This window comes from Catharus ustulatus, chromosome 3, assembly GCF_009819885.2.
Source record: "Catharus ustulatus isolate bCatUst1 chromosome 3, bCatUst1.pri.v2, whole genome shotgun sequence".
NCBI lineage: Eukaryota > Metazoa > Chordata > Aves > Passeriformes > Turdidae > Catharus > Catharus ustulatus.
The window spans coordinates 88,854,901-88,874,038 of record NC_046223.1 but is presented as its reverse complement, the minus strand read 5'-3'; the positions used below and the strand labels follow the sequence as shown (position 1 = coordinate 88,874,038).

Here is a 19,138-nt window from a genome sequence, read left to right as displayed (position 1 = left end):
GGATTCAAGTCATCTCTTGCTCTGAGGGAGAGAAAGGGTACACAGGACAAGTGTGAATACTAGACTGTCTTCTTTGCTTTCCACAGATCAGTAATTACAGATCAACAATAATGCTAAATTGATCACTGATTGCTGGAGCTGCATTCTTTCAGAATTCTACCTGCCATAGCTATTTATTATAATACTATTATAACTCATAAAATTTTAAAATAATTATCTTACTAACCTGAATCTTACTAATCTTTTGAAGGCAAAGGTAAAAAAATGCCTTCAGGGAAAAATTATTTCCTGTTACCAAGTTTGACAACTGATCATACCTATAACATCTTGAAAAAAATATTTCCATTAGAGGGCTGGGAAGGCATTCTCCTATCAGTTCGTTGAACTTAGCTGCTTTGTACAAGATTTGAGAGAGAATATTTTTAACTGTGACACTGTAGAAAATCTCCAAGGCAAATTAACTTACCTGGTAGTAGTGGTGGTGATGATGATGACGATATTGTTATTTATGAGATTGGCCAAAAATCATAGAATAACTGAATAGCCTTAGGTTGAAAGAAGCCTTAAAGATCATCTAGAGCCAAACCCCAGCCACTGGCAGAAACACATTCCACTAGACCAGGCTGAGCCTTATCCAACCTGGCCTTTAGCACTTCCAGGAATGGGGCATCCAGAACTTCTCTGGCAACCTGTTCCAGTGTCTCATCACCTTCATCATAAAAGTCTTTTTTCTATATCTAATCTACCCTCTTTCACCTTAAAGCCATCACTACTTGTCCTGTCACTCTATGTTCTTCTAAAAAGTCCTTCTCTAGCTTTCTTCTAGGCCCCCCCTTAGGTACTATAAGGCTGCTGTAAGATCTTCCCAAAGTCTTCTCATCTCCAGGCTGAATAGCCCCAGTTCGCTCAGTCTGAATTCATAGGAGAGGTCCTCCAGCCCTCTGATCATCTTTGTCACCCTGAACTACAATCACTCCAATGGGACATGGATCTTATGTTGGGAACCCCAAAGCTGAATACAGTACTGCAGGTGGGGTCTCATGAAATATTCATGAGTATATTTGTCTTGAGTTAGAGTTCAGCTAAAGCCCTATCATAAATAAAAAAGGGAGCTGGGCACAGGGTTATGTTGGAACTTCTCCCCATCTTGCTGTCAGCCATCCACACTGAATTCTTTTCTGCGAGTAGGTGATCATCAGAGTAAGGCATAGTATCTTCAAAACACACACGCTATCTGGCTTAAGAGTGGGGATAGGAATGTGGAAGGAGTGTCAATTCAGCTTGACCACCTTTAGGGTGTGGGGCACAAGAGTTACAAAACCTTCAGGAGACACCACAAGAAGATCTGTGTCTGCAGCCTGGTGGCTGACTGGTGCTTCTGGCAGGGATGCAGCATCAATGGGCAACTGCAGAGCTGCACCTAAAGAAAAAAGGGCAGTGCAAGTTCAGTTTCCATCCTTTTCAGATCCTCATGCTACTACAGTCATCCTAGTATTAGTGGTCAAGATCTTGAGCTTTGTATTGTTAAAACTTAGTATTTCTATGATTAGTAAAGGGGTGTTGTCCACATTGCCTATTTAATAAAGACAGAATAACACCCTAAAAATACTTTGTAGGTTGTTTTCTCATAAAAGATAAAGAGTTACCCAACAAAGCATATTTTCTAGGAAGGAGATAAGCTGGTGCTTTCCAACCAGAAATTTAAAAGAAGTCTAGAAATTGAGAGTCAAAGTTAGAAATTTAAGTTGCTGCACCTTCAGTTCAGATTGTTCTTTATAAGCAATAGGGAGGGAGTGGGTGTCAGTGGGTAGGAATTTTGGAATGGAAGCCAGGAAAACACAAAGTAACCAAAAGATCCATGGGTACATGTTCTTACCAGTCATGCTGCTATTGAGAATAAAATGTAAAGATTTTTTTTTTCTGGCAGACTTCCCGGTGCAAGTATTTTATTTCTCCTCCCACCTGCTTCTCCTCAGAAATAATGTAATGAACTGAATAAGACATTTGCATTATTCATATTTGCTATTTAATGACATCTTGGGTACATGATTAAGGAAAATATATCAGAAAGTAGCATTCTCTACATTCCCAGCTTTCTACTAAAAAGTTTCCAAATGGCGATACTTGTTTCACAGCCTTATGTTATCTCCTGCTTTTTAGAGCTAGCTTTTTAACCCACCAAATTGTTTTATTCCCTTGACCACATCTCCTTATTTAAACCAATAATAATCTTTGAGGTAGAACCTTTTTTTTTTTTTAATTTTATGTATATAAATACTGCTATATACTCCTGTCTACCATAGCAGCAATATCTTAAAAGAATCCCCAGGAAGTCACTTAAGTGAAACTCCCCTCATAAATTTAGATAGCTATGTCTAGTTAAATTACCTTTTCCAAGGAGTTTATTGCCAAATATTGCAAAAGGTTTTCCCTTATTCACCTTACAACTCAAGCTAATAGATCTTTAATTGCTGATGTCTCAGGTCTCTTTGTGAGACATATTGCCAAACTCCCTTTTTCAGAAGTGAACAAATTCTCAAGCTACTGTGGGGCTATATTGAGGTTAAGACGGGTATTACAGCACAGCAGTAGAAATGCCTGGCCAAAAGAGCAGCCATGTTTCCTGAAATCTCTAAAGACATAATGCAAATGAAAGATAAAGTTGGCACCGATGAAGGAATATTGAGAGCCAGCTTTTGCCACTCCATTTTAAAAGGTACTAACCTAGGCTTGGCAGGGGTGTTACTTGATAGAAAGGTCATGCTCAGGCACATCATACATAAGGGAAAATCAGGCTTGACACAAAATCAGGACGTGCACAAAGGCCTGTGTCCTGCACCTCGTCTGTCAGAATTCCTGGCTGCTGCCCTGGGTGTAATTCAAGTTCAAGCAGTTACAAAGCTTAAGAAAAGGAAAGCCAAGCCCATCACTGTGTGAGGTGAAGCATCCTCACACCCTCCCATCCCCAGGCCATTCGGACCACAGAGCCATGAGACTGGTCAAACTGTAAGCAGCCTTCATCTTGGCTCCAGAGGCTGCTCTGAATCCATAACTGAGCATAAATTCCTTTGAAAACAGCTCTGATGGGCATAGTTTACAGTCTAGGCTTGAAAACCTGCTTCATTCTCCAAGTGGCTGAGGCCCAGGCACTGAGGTGTGAGAATTGTGGGGGTTCTTTGTGGTCTCCCCCTCTTCCACAGGAGTGTCATATAATTAGTTGCTGTGGAAGAGTGTCCTTGGCATGGGCTAGAGGGAGGGTGGTTTCCAATTTCTTTGTTCATGAAATAAGAAAGCAAGTAAAATTGTAAAAAATGTGCCTAATTTTCTTAATATGAGAGCAATTTCAACTGCACCTTATGATGACTTGAATGACAAGAAGATGTCTAATTTAAAAGACATAACATTTTGGGATTTTCCATTTTGAGCCAAGATTTCTGAGTTCAGCATTCTCGTAAAAATTGTTCCAACAGAGACCATTAAAAAGTGCTGTTGCTTTCCTATAGAAATTAAAATATAAGCATCCATGCTGAAAACAGAAGTTCTAGAAAATATTCTTGATATGATATGAAGGAGAAATATTCTTCTGAGAAATTGCCATTACTTTCCGGATACTTCCAAGCTAGCATAAAAACAATGACCCCTAATTCTGGGAACTCAATAAACATAGGGTTAAAACAGTCTCTTGTACACAGGAGGAACATTAACCACAGCAGAGAGAAGGGCCAGGACAATTCACTTCCATTGGTCAAATATATAGGGAAAAGATCGCCCTGCCAAATTCAATTTACTTCATTAAGTTGGAAAAAGTAATGTTTCTCTTTAAAAACAAAAAAAAAAAAAAAAAACAGACTCAATTATAAATATAAGCAAGTATATTCCATTTTGCAGAAGGTCATGCATACAAGAAAGAGGCATATGGAATTGTTTCAAGAGTTAAATCAGAAATTTCAGACTCTGGACAGATTTCGGGATGTACCAAAATCAGGCAGTATGGTAAGTGTCCTTCTTTTATATTTAAAATATGGTGGATCCTAAACAACAACAATGAAACAAGAGCCTTTTGACTTCAGTACATTTCCCAAGAAGACCTCACCTTTAGGTACCTCAGAAATGAGAACCAAAGCTATTTTCAGCAATCCAACCTATGACAAGACTCATTTCATTCTACAATTAGACCACAGCTAACTCACTAACATCATTATGGATGACAAGTAATTCAGCTGGAGGGAATACATTTCAAATCTGTATGTGCCTACTGTGTCTAAGAGCCTTTATACTGAGAAAGCAGCTCACTGACATAATTTCACCAATAAGGCTTTTCCTCTAGCTAGGCAAGGAGATAATAAATTTGATACTACAAACAAGTCCAGATAGATTTACCTATACATGCAAGTGTCCAGAAAGCAAATAAGATCTCTGTAATACCATGTCTTTTCCATAATAGGTTTATAAATATTTACTATGGGAAAAGCAAAAATTAAATCATCCTGAGTTGAGGCTGCTATCATCATAATTCAAATTTATACACACACATGCATACACACACGCATAACACCCTGACTACATCTGATGATGAGAGCAAGGAAATAGTTGATTCTGCCTAATTAAAACAGCTAATTTAGTCTGACATTTTTTATCAGTAATATTTTGATTGGTAATAATTTTTATATAATTTTATAATGTGAAAATTGTATGTTAAATGGAACTGAGCTAGAATTATTGTATTCTATAACTTTTTCAGAAGAGCTACCCTCAGACATGAAGAAGAGGTATCAAACAGATGTGAGGCCAATGGATTTACATCATTTACATCATCTTAATCCAGCAGAAACTTAGCCCTGATTCTTTGATGAACCTTTTTCTGTTATATGTGTTATTTTGTATAAAGTTCTCACTCACTCCCCCTTTTGAGATCAGCTGACATGTAACGTTTTCATTTGTCTCCCTACTTGAGATTTGCTGTCCACACAAAGCTTGAATTAATTCAAAATCTCAAAGGGAATCTCAGTGAAGAGTTGTGTTTACACTCTTTCACATTGGTGCTGTGCTTTTGAAAGGTCTGCTAATAAAAGCTGTCTAGAGGAATGGTCTGTTTGTGAGACAGCCAGAGAGTGATCCAGGTACCCTAATATAGGCATCTCAGGCTATTTTAGACAGAGGTCTTGGTTTATAGCACAATGCAGGCAGCAATGATGCAAGACTCAAAGGAGATCTGCATCTCTCATGAAAGATAGTTGGAGATCAAGTAGAAAGTCCAAAGGCATCCTAGATGGTGCAAAAATATTGGATTACAGCAACTAAATACCACCCATCATGTTACAGCAGAAATCTCTAATTAAACTGGTGCATAAAGTCTTTTATCTTATAAAATCTAGCATTAAAAAAAAAATCAGTAGAAAATAACCACCTTTCAGTCAGTTAATCCTAATATACATGAGCTCATCAGCCTGTAAGGCAAGGTGGCTCTCACAGGGCTTTCAGGTTTCTGTCATTCTGCCATGCACCTGCCACAGTTTAAAATCCAGCTGGCAGTCTCTGTTTCAAACCACTCCATATTTCAGGCAACAAACTCTTCTCATTTACCTTCCTTTCTCTCTTCTCCCTCTTTTCTACACTCTTCTCACACTTTTCTCCCACTCTTAGAAAGATGTCTATTGGTACTGGATCTCTCAGCCCATTCCTCACACATGGGTTCTTGTGAAAGAAAGGGCTTAGCTGGCAGCTCAGGTGAGGAGCCTGCCAAAGTGTTGATTGTTGACAGAGAAAGAGCCGCAGCAGTGCCGAGCACCCGCCAGCCTGGCTCCCTGCAATGCCATTTCCTTTCTCCAGCTTCTGTGTCTCATGAGAGCACATCAGCAACCAGCCTTGTAAATGGAAAATGCATTATTTCATCCTTGATTTTAATTCTTCTTTCTTTGGTCTTCAGGAGAACTCAGGACCGAGCAAGGCTCCATGGGACAGTTTCAAAACCACAGGTGACTACCAACACTACACAACGATAAATGTATTAGACACAGAGGCAAAAGATGCTTTAGAACTCAGACCAGCAGAATGGGAGAAGTGTCTGAACTTGCCTTTAGATGTGCAAGAAGGTGACTTTCAAACAGAAGTTTAACAAAAAGGAATTGAACAAAACAGAAACAAAGTAAAAATAATTAATTGCACTGACAATAAAAAGACTTTGGGAATCCTGACGATCCTGACACTCCTGTCTGAACATTGCAACTCCTTTATGTCAGGCTCTTCCTGTGCCAAATGTCAGTGGTTTTTTTCGTACAGTATATTCCCACTAGTGCGGCTAGTGGAAAACCAGGTGTACAATTCTTACCATCGTGTGTTGTAAGTACCCGTGGAATGGATTTGTAAGGTAATCTTTATAGATAAACCTCAAGCAACGATTCATGTTGTAACAGCTTCATTTGGTTTAGTTTTCAAAAAACTTCACCATGAAGCACAATGTATATATTTATGCAGTTTTTAAAGTTTATAACAGTCTGTTTGGCCATTACTACACTTTTTACTTTATAATATAAAAGCAAAGTTTTTGTCATTAAATGAATGTCTGTTGAGCTACATTCTTCATTGCTTTAAATGCAATAAAGTAATAATCTCACTTTTATATGAATAATATATTTCACATCTTTATTATTGCAGTTTTCTCTGGAAAGCTCAGAACAGCTTTCTCTGCTGCAGCTGTGTATAAAATATTTAAAATGTTGTATGGTGTAAATAAACCTTTGTCTACATATCAGTTTCCTAGTGCATTTTATTCCATATTATTTCCCTTAAATTTGAATATTTATAACATTTTCTATAAAACAAAAATATTGAATATTTATTTGCAGTTTTAATAGCATGTTGTATGTAGCTTCTGCAAAAAGTTTCTGAATCATATTAGTAGGCTCGTAGCCATTCTGCATTTTTTCTTAGGGGTTTTTTTCTAACAATATACCACATAAATTTGACTTGTCAGAATACTATTACCATTTTTCTGTTTTATAAGAATTTTTTTCTAGTTGTAGAAAGACAAATAATGGAAATTAAGTTAAGTCTCAATGCACAGAACTCAAAGAAAAAGCTGACTTAGAATCATTATATCTTGTGCCTGATCTTCTTGCTGTATAACAAAAAATAATCTCATGATAAAAAAGTTTCTAAGTACTTTAGATTAAAAAAAACCCAATAAAACAATGAATCAAACCCAAAAAACAGAAGCGGTTTCATCATAAATCACAAGCAAAGTATGATTATTCTTTGTATTGAAAATGCAGTTAAACAATTAGGAGTAGGAAGACTGAGTCTCCTTTCCATGCATAGAATCAAAACCAGATCTTCAAAAATCTCATCTACAGCATAGCTGTAGGACATAGATCGAAGGATATCTCAAATCTTTAGATGTCGTAGTTCTAGAAAAGTTTCAAAAACTATTTTGGTTTCTGCTGTACAAAAGTGAATATGCTGTAGCCTGGAGAGATCTTAGAGAGGAAGAAAACACAACCACCAATCTGCTTAGGAAGAAAAAAGACAAGAATAGAGGCTTGTCAGCGAGAACTTAACCCAGAGAATTGGAAGAGGAAGATCAGCATCCATCTGTTAACAGAAAAGTACTTAGGATCAACCTTAGGACCAATCTTCAGAAAGTGTTTAAGTTTGACAATCTTTTCTCCAGGCCATAAGGTATTTAATTCAAAAAAAGGAACCTGACTGCCTGCTTTGAGTAAGCATCTCATGCTGAATGAAGACTTCTCTAATCTAATGCCTCAGGGTCTAAATCTTTAAACAAGTAAGAAATAACTAGCCAGCAGCCTGGTACCAGGTCCAGTAACAGGCTTAGGTGCCTAGAGGTTAGATGATGCAGTACTATCACCCTCAGTAAGTTTGCAGACAACACTAAATTGGGTGTGTTGATCTGCTGGAGGGCAGGAAAACTCTACAGAGGGATCTGGACAGGCTGGATCCATGGGAAGAGGCCAATGGTTTGAGGCTCATCAAGGGCAAGAGCTGAGTCCTGCACTTGGGTCACAGTAACCCCCTGCAGTGCTACAGGCTGGGGGCAGAATGGCTGAAAAACTCCCCAGCAGAAAGGGACTTGAGAGTGCTAGTGACAGAGGCCGAACATGAGCCAGTGTGTGCCCAGGTGGCCAAGAAGGCCAATGGCATCCTGGCCTGTATCAGCGATAGTGTAGCCAGCAGGAGCAGGGCAGTGATTGTCCCTCTTCACTGGTGAGGCTGCGCCTCAAGTGCTGTGTCCAGTTCTGGGCCCCCAATTTAGGAATGATGTTGAGGTGCTGGAGTGTGTCCAGGTAAGGGCAATGAAGCTGGTGAACAGTCTAGAGAGTAAGTCCTGTGAGGAACATCTGAGGGAGCTGGGCTTGTTTAGCCTGGAGAAAAGGAGACTCAGGGGAGATCTTATCCCTCTCTACAACTCCCTGAAAGGAGGTTGTAGCAGGTGGGGGTTGGTCTCTTCTCCCAGGCAATCAGCCACAGGATGAGGAAGTGGCCTCCCTTGCATCAGGGGAGGTTTAGTTGAACATCAAGAAGAATTTCTTCACAGAAAGGTTGGATAAGCATTGGACTGAGCTGCCCATGGATGTAGTGGACTCTCTATCTCTGGTGTGTTCAAGGAATGACTGGACTTGTCATTTAGTGCTGTGGTTTAGTTGACAAGGTGGTGTTCAGTCAAGGTTGGACTTGATGATTTGGAGGTCTTTTCCAACCTTAATGCTTCTATGATTCTATCAGTCCATACTATGGTACATCAGTCAAACAGAACTGGCTGTTTTTCAAGAGACTGATGCAGAAGGAGGCAGATGGCAAGGCTGGCTATGCAGCCTCCTAACTTTTCAGATCAGATAGTGCACGAAAAACCTCTCTCTACATACAACACAAATGACACATTTTTTAAGGATTTCATTCCATATGATAACAAGTCTCAGAGCATGTTTTACAAAATTTCTTATTTTTAAGCCCAAATGAAGAAGCATAAACCCCTAAATGCAGATATAAGCCTTAGCATCCTCCTTGACTGATCTAAACATAATTCATATTTGAACACCTTGGTATTTCAATAACTGTAATGCAGAAATTATTTGTATAAGCTTTATATCACCTAACTTCCATTCAATGGTGATCTAGTTCCAACTGTAGAAAGCTAAGGGGAGGCTGCAAACTTACCCAGGAAACATGATAAACCAGTTTACACTCGATATGCTGCTGATCCAGTTGTGCTGTTATTAATAAATAACCCAATGAGTTCAGGTTTAGCATTAGCCTGGGTGTTTATGTATCACACGGCCGTCATAGATGTGCTTTCACTGTATGAGCAGCAACATTCAGTGTCTCTTTAATTAGAGTTTATGCTGCTCTGAGCAGAAAATGCTAGGCATTTTTGTTTTCTTGCATATTTCACATTCAGAAACAGCATGCTGAAACACAGTATATTTGCCTACTGATTTGACTGATTCCTATTAAAGCAGTTTGTTTCCCTTAAGTAAGATGCCACACATACTTGCAGTTTCTGCTCAGTGTCTCTGAAATGATGCATGTCAGACTGAGCCCAGTAGGAGAGCACAAACTTTTATGCACTGTCTTAAATGCTGATAAAGCACTAAGCAGATGTTTGGCATTATATTATATGCAAATAAAAATTAAGTCAGGACTCCCTAAATCACACTAGACACAGACATGACAGGGGGCCCTGCATCTGCCTGCCATCTAGTGCCACTCTACATGGCCTGGCTCCCTCAGCTGGGGTCCAGCTGCAGCTACAGAAAGGTTCAGGTGTTTGAGAGTGGTTCAGGTGTTTGAGGGCTCAGCCAATGTTGCTGTCACTAGCACTGGAGGAATGCTGAGGCAGCTGAGCTCAGCCCAGAGTTTACCCAGAAGCACCTCAAAATACATATTCCCTAGATGTATATACAAGAGGCAAAAATATTTTTTATTAAAGGCTTCATTTTCTCAGCAGTTTAAATATACATTAACACGTATATAAAACACTATGCAGTTCCTCTGTCTCCTTACATGCATATTCAAGGAAAGACTTTTTTTTTTAAAAGTTAATGCTAAACAAATTATGGCCTGGACTTTTCAGTCAAGGGAAGCAGTGCATACAGGAAATCTAGCGGAGCAGCCAGAGATCCCTCAAACAATAATTCAAGATGTCCAGGATTTCAGATCTCAGGCTGTGTAAAGGGGTTTTGTGTTGCTACCAAAATTATTTGCTACATGGGCCTTTGCCAAAGTGATGTTATTTAACCCAGAAACTCGGAGGTAAACTATGAATTGGTCACTATTAAACTTCAGCTCATACTCTAGAATATCTTTTGGAAATAAGGAGGGAGGAGAGTATAAATTATGCTGCAAGAGATGAGAGGTAGAAGTGCTACCATTCTGATGCACTTTTTGAATACCAGTGATTTAAGGTTGGCATATATGTAATGCTAATGACTCTTTATGATGAAGATTTAGGACAAAAGGCACAAAGAGCTAGAGGTCTTTTCCATTTAATTGACTGCTGAGTCTGAATTTCTTCTCAATCAATGTATCAGTGCTCTTGGAAGTGTTGTCCCGACACTCCTCCTTTGAGATTTTCATTTATATCCATGATGATAAGACATAAATCATCTAATATTTTTCTACACAGGATTAAACTGGAATAATCTCTTTTAAAAATAAACAAGATCAAACAATGAAACAAAAAACTTCCAAGCCCCAAGCTGCATCAGGAGAAATGTCAGTTGTCTACTGCTTTGGTTTGTCTCTGCTTCCCATAGTTGCCAGACCAGGTTTAAAAAAGGGCCTGCTTCCCTCTTGGAAGCAGGCACCCATCACAGCATCAGCACTATGCTTTCCATTGGGTTGTATAAGGGGATATGGAAATCTCTGTTGGCAATCACTAGATGGAGAAATGTACTGGTAGCAGACTCGGTTCCTCAGGCATGAGCTCGAGGCTGTGCTGCACCTCTGGATACAGCACCAGAAGCAGTTTGTATGAGCAAACTTTATTTCTCTCTCTCAAAAAAGGGTTATAGAGCTCACTTGTGCAATAAAACCCCTTCTCATGTGCTGAGGGAGGAATCCAGAAAGGTACCCAGCTGAATATGTGTTTGGGGAGCTGTGATTTGTTTCCAGCTAGGTCTCAAACAGTGCAATGCTGTAATCTTTTCTACTTACTTTTTAAGAAAAATCTTTCTTTACAAGGAAAGCAGAAGTGGCCTCACTAAGAGAAATTCAATTACTGATAAGATAGGCATGACTACCAATCCTAGCACTCCCACTGAAGTGTTCTGTCCATTAATTACAATTGTAAGATAAAGTGAGAGCCATTTATCTGGTTTTGACAAAATTGCCTCTTAAGCTGCATTGGACCATCCTGTAGCACTGAGTTTCTCCAGTTAACTCTGCTACGGTAGTGATCCTCTTGTTTGTTCTTCACTGGTGTCATTTTATACCTCATTACTTCCTATGAGGAGCAGTTAATAACTTTAACCAATTCAACTTCCTCCCTCGACTATACAAGTTACTGCTATTGGCCCCACAGTTACCTCTTTTTTCAGGATTACAAACCCATGCTCAATTAGTTCCCATACAGAAGTTATTCCCTAATTTCAACTATTCCTGTGTCCTTCAGAGCTTTTTCAAGTCTGCTAAAGTTCCTAGATGAGTTCAGTAAATCCATAACTCATTAGAGTATTCTGTTTGTTTCATGTAGAAAAAGGAAAAACTCAATGAGGAAGTTTCTAAAATTCCTTTTTATTCAGTAAGAGAAAACAAAAACTCAGAAATACTTAAACTTTCACTTTTTTGTCTAACCATTTAATGGAAAAGGCACCACCATTGCTTGGAGCAAGAAATGGGCACCAGCAGCTTCTCTTAAATAATTCTCTTGATGAGTACACTGAAATTTTTTTTCTGCTTCTCCTTCTCCCTGGTGATGTGAAGGCTAACTTTCTTTCTTAAGTTGCACTGTTGCACCAAGACTGAGAGAGAGAGATCTCTATAGCCCACTGAGTAGTTTTACAGTCCAAAAGTGAGCAAGGACTGTGTGAATCCTTTCAGATGTAGTAGCAGCTGTTTCCCACACCCTGGAAGTGTGCTGAATTCAGAGTTTTTGTTTCAATTTTGGTAAACCTCCTTCCTCTAGCTGTGTGCTCAGAATGATGCCTGCCACTTCCTGACTCTCTTCTTGAAAACATAGAATGAGCATCTAAGATGGGGAAGGGATCTGCTTGGGATCTGCTGCTTGTGTCTGCTCATCCCTGTGACTTAGAGTTAAGGTCTTCAATGAGGTGGGATTAAAGGAACAGCTCCAATCTCAGTGTTTGTTTTCTTGTTGATTATCTTGGGCAGCTATTGGGAAGCCCAGCTGGAGGTGTTTACTTTGTATGCACTGTATAAGCAGATAATGTGCCTTGTTCAACATATGGAGGCAAGCATAGGAAACAGGCACCTAAACCTTACATAGTGCAGTGCTGACCATCAAAAAATCTGTGTCCATTTGTGGATCAAATCCTCAAGAACTGAAATACTTTAAAATCTGTTTCTTGGAATCCAGTTTTAATAACAGAAAAAAACTAGTGTTTATCCCTGTTAACAGTTGAATGATTTATTGGATTATGTCCCTAAATTATTGATTCAGGAAATTGCAAAAGGTGATGCCTGAAGGACCTCACAGTATAAAAAAAAACAAAACAAAACTGGAATTTATTAGTATGTATGCTCAATTTCTTATTTGGTGTCTCCTTGGACCCAACCACTTTATTTCCTGCTCTTCTCAAGAACTATGTATTAGGAAAAGATTTTCAGAGATCTTTTTAGTAATTAGGTTCTTAAATCATGCAATAATTATCTATGGTTTGTAAAGACAGATAGGTAGAATCCTTTCTATCTAATTTAGATATTGACATTGTCTTTTCAATATTTCAAACACAGAACTCTGCAGGGCAATCTAACTCTGTCTATCATAGCTGTCCAGGTTATTTTTCCAACCTAAAGAAAAAGGGAAGCACCTCTGAAGCCCAGCTAGACCCAGCCAGTTCTCTAAATACAGATTGATTGCACAAAGAATTTAAAAGCCTCATGAGGGCAATAAAATTCTTCTAAATTAAGCACCAGATTTCATAGGATTTAGACATCAACTTGTGAGTTAAAGTCTAAACTCTCATTGTAATCACTGAAGAGCAGGTCAATACAAACAATGAAGTCTAAAAGCTAATTCAGCTTTCCCTTTGCTAGAAGAAGGATGCAGTTAATATGAGATGGTCTACATTTTGTGAAACATTTAACTGGGCACTGCACACTGACACAAAAACTTCACACCACATCAAAAATAATACTAGTTTTAACACAGGAATCCTGCTTCAGGGGAAGATTTTCTCAGATGCTCCAGGATATCTTGCCTCCAGCTCTTACTCCAGAGGGGCATGGGATTATGGATGCCTTGTCAGATTTCCCAACTTCTTATGAATGTCTGAGCTACCCTCACTATCACACAGTGCCACTATTTAATCAGAATCTACCTTGCCTGCCCCTCTTTTGAACATTTATGTCAGTTCAAGTAGAGGATTCACTTTCCCTATAATTTTATTGCTATACCTCTCAATACTGTATGTGGATTATCCAGATTCTCATCCTCCTGAGAGGGAAAGGACCACAGCTCAGGACAATTTAAGCTGCCAAATATCAGTAGACTGTAAAAAAGCACACTCTGGAAGATTAAATATGGGTCAGGCAGGCATGACAGTGTTATGGAGCCAGAAAAATTACGGTGTTATGCTTTGAGCTGATGTTAGATTTCAGCCACAAATGTTCTGCTAGAATATGAATGCTTGCCTGGCACTGCAGTCTTGATTTTTCACTCCATGATATTCTCCTAACAATTGGGCAAAGTCAAGCTACATTTTTTGGACTCTAGCCCTCTGATGCTCCTATTTCTGTTTACACAGAGGTCAGATTTGAGGAGATGACAAGTATGTTTAACAGGGATACTGTGTGATGCCATCCTGGAACTCAGAAGGTGGTGGTTCAAACTCTTCTCAAATGAGTGGGATGGGGAAGTTTTCCATCTTCCTCATGCTTTCGTCTGACCAGCAAATAATTGTGTGAAGAAGGCAAGACAATCCCCCCGCTCAGAGCAGATAAAACCAGGAGCAGTTAGTGGATAGACTCAGGCCATGCTATCTGAGAAAAAAATGCACACTGTAATTGATGCAAAAACATGAGGAAAGTTTCTCAGTGGCTCCCTTAACAAATTAATTTATAACCAACCAATTCTCAAAGGAGATTACCCAGAAGTAGAAAGGATAATCTCTTACACCATAAAAAACCCTCCAATTATCATTGCATAAAGGAAGGAATAGTGTCTTGTATTACAGTCCAACCCTAATCTGTGCCACAAATGGTGATTTTCAGGTTCTATACAGAAAATACACAAAAAAAAAAAAAAATCATTACATCTCAACTAAGAAAATAAGAGAATATTACAAACTTTCAAAACACACATGCTGAATTCTTGATCTGAAATAGCTAAGCATATTTTCAGTATACATAATTTAAAAAAAAATAAAGGTTGAAAACCATCTGTCTCAGCACCATGTTACAATCTGATGGCTGTGTTTTGGGCATTGTTCTGGTTTTGGCTGGGGTAGAGTTCATTTTCTTCACAGTGACTGGCATGAGGTTGTGTTTTGGATTTGTGCTGAACGCAGGGTTGATTAATTATAGAGATGTTTTTGTTATTGCTGAGCAGGGTTTGCACAGAGCCAAGGCCTTTTCTGCTTTTCGCACTGCCAGCCTGGTGAGGAAGTTGGGGGTGCATGGGAGGCTGGGAGGAGACACAGCCCAGACAGGTGACCCAAACTGACCAAAGGGATACTCCAGAACATGTGACACCATGCTCAGTATGTAAAGTGTGGGGAAGAAGGAGGAAGGGGAATATTTAGAGTGATGGTGTTTATTTTCCCAAGTCACTGTTACCTGTGATGGGGCCCTGCTCTCCTGGGGATGGCTGAGCACCTGTCTGCCCATAGGAAGCTCTGAATTAATTCCTGGTTTTGTTTCTCTTGTGTGCATGGCTCTTACTTCCCCTGTTAAATTGTCTTTATCTCAACCCGTGATTTTTGTAGCTTTACCCTACCAACTCTCTCCTGGATCCTGCTGGTGTAGGGAGGAGTGAGTGAGCAGCTTTGCAGTGCTTGGCAGCTGGCTGGTGTTAAATCACAACAGGGACAATTATCCAGGCAATTAAAAGGTATTATAACATGTACATATATTCAAAGTGCAAAGAGACTAATTTTGACCTGAAGATTTTATTTTTTTAAGAAGCTCATTACAAAAACGTGTTAAATTAAAAGAAGATTTTAAGTAATTTTTTTGTTTAGTTTGCAATGGTCACTTAACACCTTATGTTCCTCAAAAACTGTGATGACAGTAAAGAAATTTATTGATTCTTTTACCAGCAACTAATATTTGCATAGCAAGAGGTCCCCTATGACAGCCTTCAAAGTATGCATCAGAACTTCTTGAGAACTCAATGCAAAAATTCTCCAAAAGTTAGAAAAAACATCCGTTATTCATCTTGTTTGGAATGAGTTCCCAAGAGAGAATCTAGTTTTTACATCTAGATAGGAAGTTGAAACCTCTGTTAGACACCCATTTCTTCCGTTTTTAGTACACCTAAAATCACAAAGCACTTGAGAACTTTGGAAATTTCAATCATCTGAAGACACCACAGAGTTTACTACAGGTATGGAAATCAATAGCACATTTTATATGGGTTATTAGCTGGTAAGTACTTGACTATAAAACCCTGGTTCACAGGTAATTTTTTATGTTTTTACAATTTTGAAATTTTGTGTTCAGAACATTTTTTTCCAGTCTTGGCCAGCTCTGTGGCACTGTATTAGCAAGCAAAGACATAAGCAGATGACATTTTGGAGACAGGTAGTTTTCTAAAGCTAGTGCTTAGAGATTTTTTTTTCTCAAGATATGTTGTCTGATTTTGAATAATTTGTAATATAAGGCATCAACCAAAGGTTTCTTACTGAAAAAAAAAAAAAAAAAGAAACAAAAAAATCCCAGGATCCAGGTGCACATTTCTTCTCAGTACTTTTGGCCATCCCTTCTATCTCTCTGCATGGCAGTCCTGCTTGGACATACCAACTACTTGTCCCAGTTTGATGTCATCTGCCAACCTGATAAGAATGCTTTACCTTGCACCTTTGACAAAGAGGTTGAAATAGACAGGTCTCAAAAGACAGCCCAGCAGTGTTACATTCATAATCTGCCTCTAAAGCCACAAACTCTCTGAGCTCAGCAATTTTTTTACCCACCTGGCTTCCCATGCATCTACTACCATCCCTTTTGGCATCTTAGCTTGGGCACAATTACAGAATCATCGAATTTCCTGGTCTAGAAGGGACCATAAGATCACTTAGTTCCAATATCCCTGCCTTGGGTAAGGTCACCTTCCACTGGGCCAGATTGCTCAAATCTAATCACTACCAAAAATAAGACCAAAATGAACAGGTCCTACAGCTGTCACATCTTCAAACTGCAATTTTACTTCTGCAAGGATGGCTCTCCTGAGATAATATTTAGAATTGAACAGGCTGCAGCTCACACATTGCTTGAAGACCCACTGAATAGGTAAAAATACTGAGCAAGCAAGATTATTTGAGGAAATCTGTCTGATTGCAAATATGTATTTCAGGTAATTAAATACTAATTAAATAGTTGCTGCCACACCAGATGCTCTATCAGGAAATGCTTGTCAGCTTTGAGTCCACATTCAACTTTATCACACAGACCAAAGACAACAGGATGTATTTATATCTCTTTAATCACTATGTTTTGACTACTTGTGACCTGTACTGTGACATAGATATTGATTCTAGTCTTTTATAGGGTAAATATTGATACAGTTATAACTTTTATCAAATTTCCAGATTGTATTTCCACCCAAAATAGATGACTGGGTTTAACATTCATTGCACTGTTGACTAAGATATGTTTTTTATATTTTTGAAAATGAATACGAATATATTCTCCATTCTTCCAAAATATCTCTTTCAAAATATGCTAACCTCTTATTAAAAGAAAATGATAAAAATCCTATATGAATAGTATTTCAGGATGGCAATATAATAATTTTCAAATATGAATGATGAATATTTTTGAATCTTATTTTTACACAATAACCATATTGTTATTAGCAGTTAGACTGCTGTGGGAAATGCCAAGGCTGGGCAGGGAAAGCTTTAGCTCAAGGTGCCCAGAGCTTGTTTCAGGACAGAGCAGGTGTGCACTTCAGGGGATGCTTTGTCCACCACTCCCATCAAACCTCTCTAGGTGTTAGGCATAGGAACATCCTGGCTGCTCAACCTTCCTTTCCCTTGTCTGACAGCAGAGGACAACACACAGTGTGTTTTTGTGTCCAGCAGGCTGCCAGGCCCAAGCAGGGAAGGAAAGCCAAGGAAGAAGCCCTGCCACATGGAAGTGATGACAGCAGAAACAGACCTGTCCATCACCAGGAAGTTGGTTGTTCATTTTTCCAGAAACTGATTCTTTTTCCCAGTTTCTCGGAAGCTGTACACTGCTACCCTCCCACACTGAAACTCCACTAGGAATACAGCCAGATGTGTGCCCAAAGGTAATTGTCAACATGCCCTTCTCCACCTGTGCTGAAGTTCTTTCACCACCAGCTCTAAATCCCTGCCCTTGGTGTGGGCACAGGCTCAAATCTATCTCCTTCTTCTGCTGGCCCGTGTAGAAGTGAGGCAATTAGCAACACTTGGATGAGAGAAGAAAAAAAAATCCCAGCACCAGCATATCCTACCACAGTGCACTCTCATTCTTCTGGCCCTGATGGGAGATGATACCCTTGCTACACTTCAGCATGAAGATCCTGTTAGTGCTAGTCCTTAATACAAAGCACAGGATTAGTGAAGGCTGTAATCCTCCATCCTTCTCTCAGGCCTAAAACTGCTGAAGGGTTCACATTACCCTGTGCCTGGCACTATTTGGGATGTGCAGCACACATCTGGGATGTGCAGAAGCAAATTGATGGTTCTACCTCTGCCACTGACCTTCCTGCCATACCTTCTTGACAGCAGTACTGATTGTCTAGACGTAAGAAGGATGGGAAAACAAAGTGAACTGTCTCAGCCATTTAGTGGAAAAGGGGAGTCAAATATCCCATCCTTCTTCTTAAAGAATTAAGAATGATGGAATCACTAAGAGTTTTGTTGTGGACTCATTTGCTGGCCTGAAGAAAAGTATCGAAAAGATTAAAGGGTCTACAAGAGAAAAAGGAGAGCCTAAAATAGACTGAAGACAGGAGGACTTAAGAAAGGCTGTTTAAATGGCATTTTTGCCTCAAGAGCCTCTCCGAAAAATCCTTTAGCAACTCAGGTAATCAAAGGAATTTCACAATTATCAGAAACCAAATTATTACAATTCACTGATTTCCTGGTTCAGGAAGTGACTATTGCAAAGTTTACTAGCATTTCAAAGGGATGCCTCATCTCAGCAGCTGTTTTTTGTGTCCCAGATGTCTATCTGCCCTCTCTGTGAACTGACACACAGTGGTGTGCTAGTTAGTTCCACTTCTACATCAAAGCTCATAAAATCACTCCCCAGGTCTCTCCAGGATGTGAATGTTTATGAAACACCACTCAGCAACCCTGACTGCAACCAGCAGCACCTATTTTTGAAACCAGCAGGCTTTTCAGCTTCATGGTACATCCACAGCATCAGAGTCAAATATCATGAAAACTGAATTAACCTGCATGAGTAAAAGAAGCCAGCGAGTTCATCTTGCCAGGGAATGCTTCAGCTTTATTGCAGCCACGTTGTCATCTGTGTCACCATAGATGGGCACAAACAAGAAAACAAGAAAAATGTATGCCCTATTGCCTAAGGCATTCTGGACAGGCAGGAAGACTGGTGAAGAATTTGTTTTGGTGACAGCTGGAGGGGCCTAGAGGGCTGTCAGCTCTAATACAGTCAGATTGAGGATTAATTCCCACATGCAAGATGCAGGTATAAGCATCAAAATTTGGAGCCCACTCAATCAGGGGAGCAGCAGTGTCTGCTCTGGTCAGCAGGGGATGTGTCATTTGCTGTGGTGCTCTCTGAAATA

The 19,138-nt window shown here is 39.4% G+C and overlaps 1 protein-coding gene across 9 annotated transcripts in view; it reads left to right on the top strand.

Annotated features, from left to right (window-relative positions):
- The window catches only part of ADGRB3 (adhesion G protein-coupled receptor B3), a 513,515-nt gene that overhangs the window by 450,000 nt on the left and 44,377 nt on the right, over positions 1-19,138 (top strand). For 7 of the 9 annotated variants that reach the window (XM_033054198.2, XM_033054197.2, XM_033054195.2 and 4 more), the window contains 2 exons: positions 3,889-3,993; positions 5,927-6,746. The exons of 1 other annotated variant lie outside the window; for it this stretch is intronic. In XM_033054198.2, the coding sequence (XP_032910089.1) occupies positions 3,889-3,993; positions 5,927-6,115 (294 nt within the window). In that variant the 3' untranslated portion in view covers positions 6,116-6,746. Of the gene's footprint in view, positions 1-3,888; positions 3,994-5,926; positions 6,747-19,138 lie in introns of those variants that run through there. One more of the 9 variants, XR_004417317.2, reaches the window with a different exon arrangement.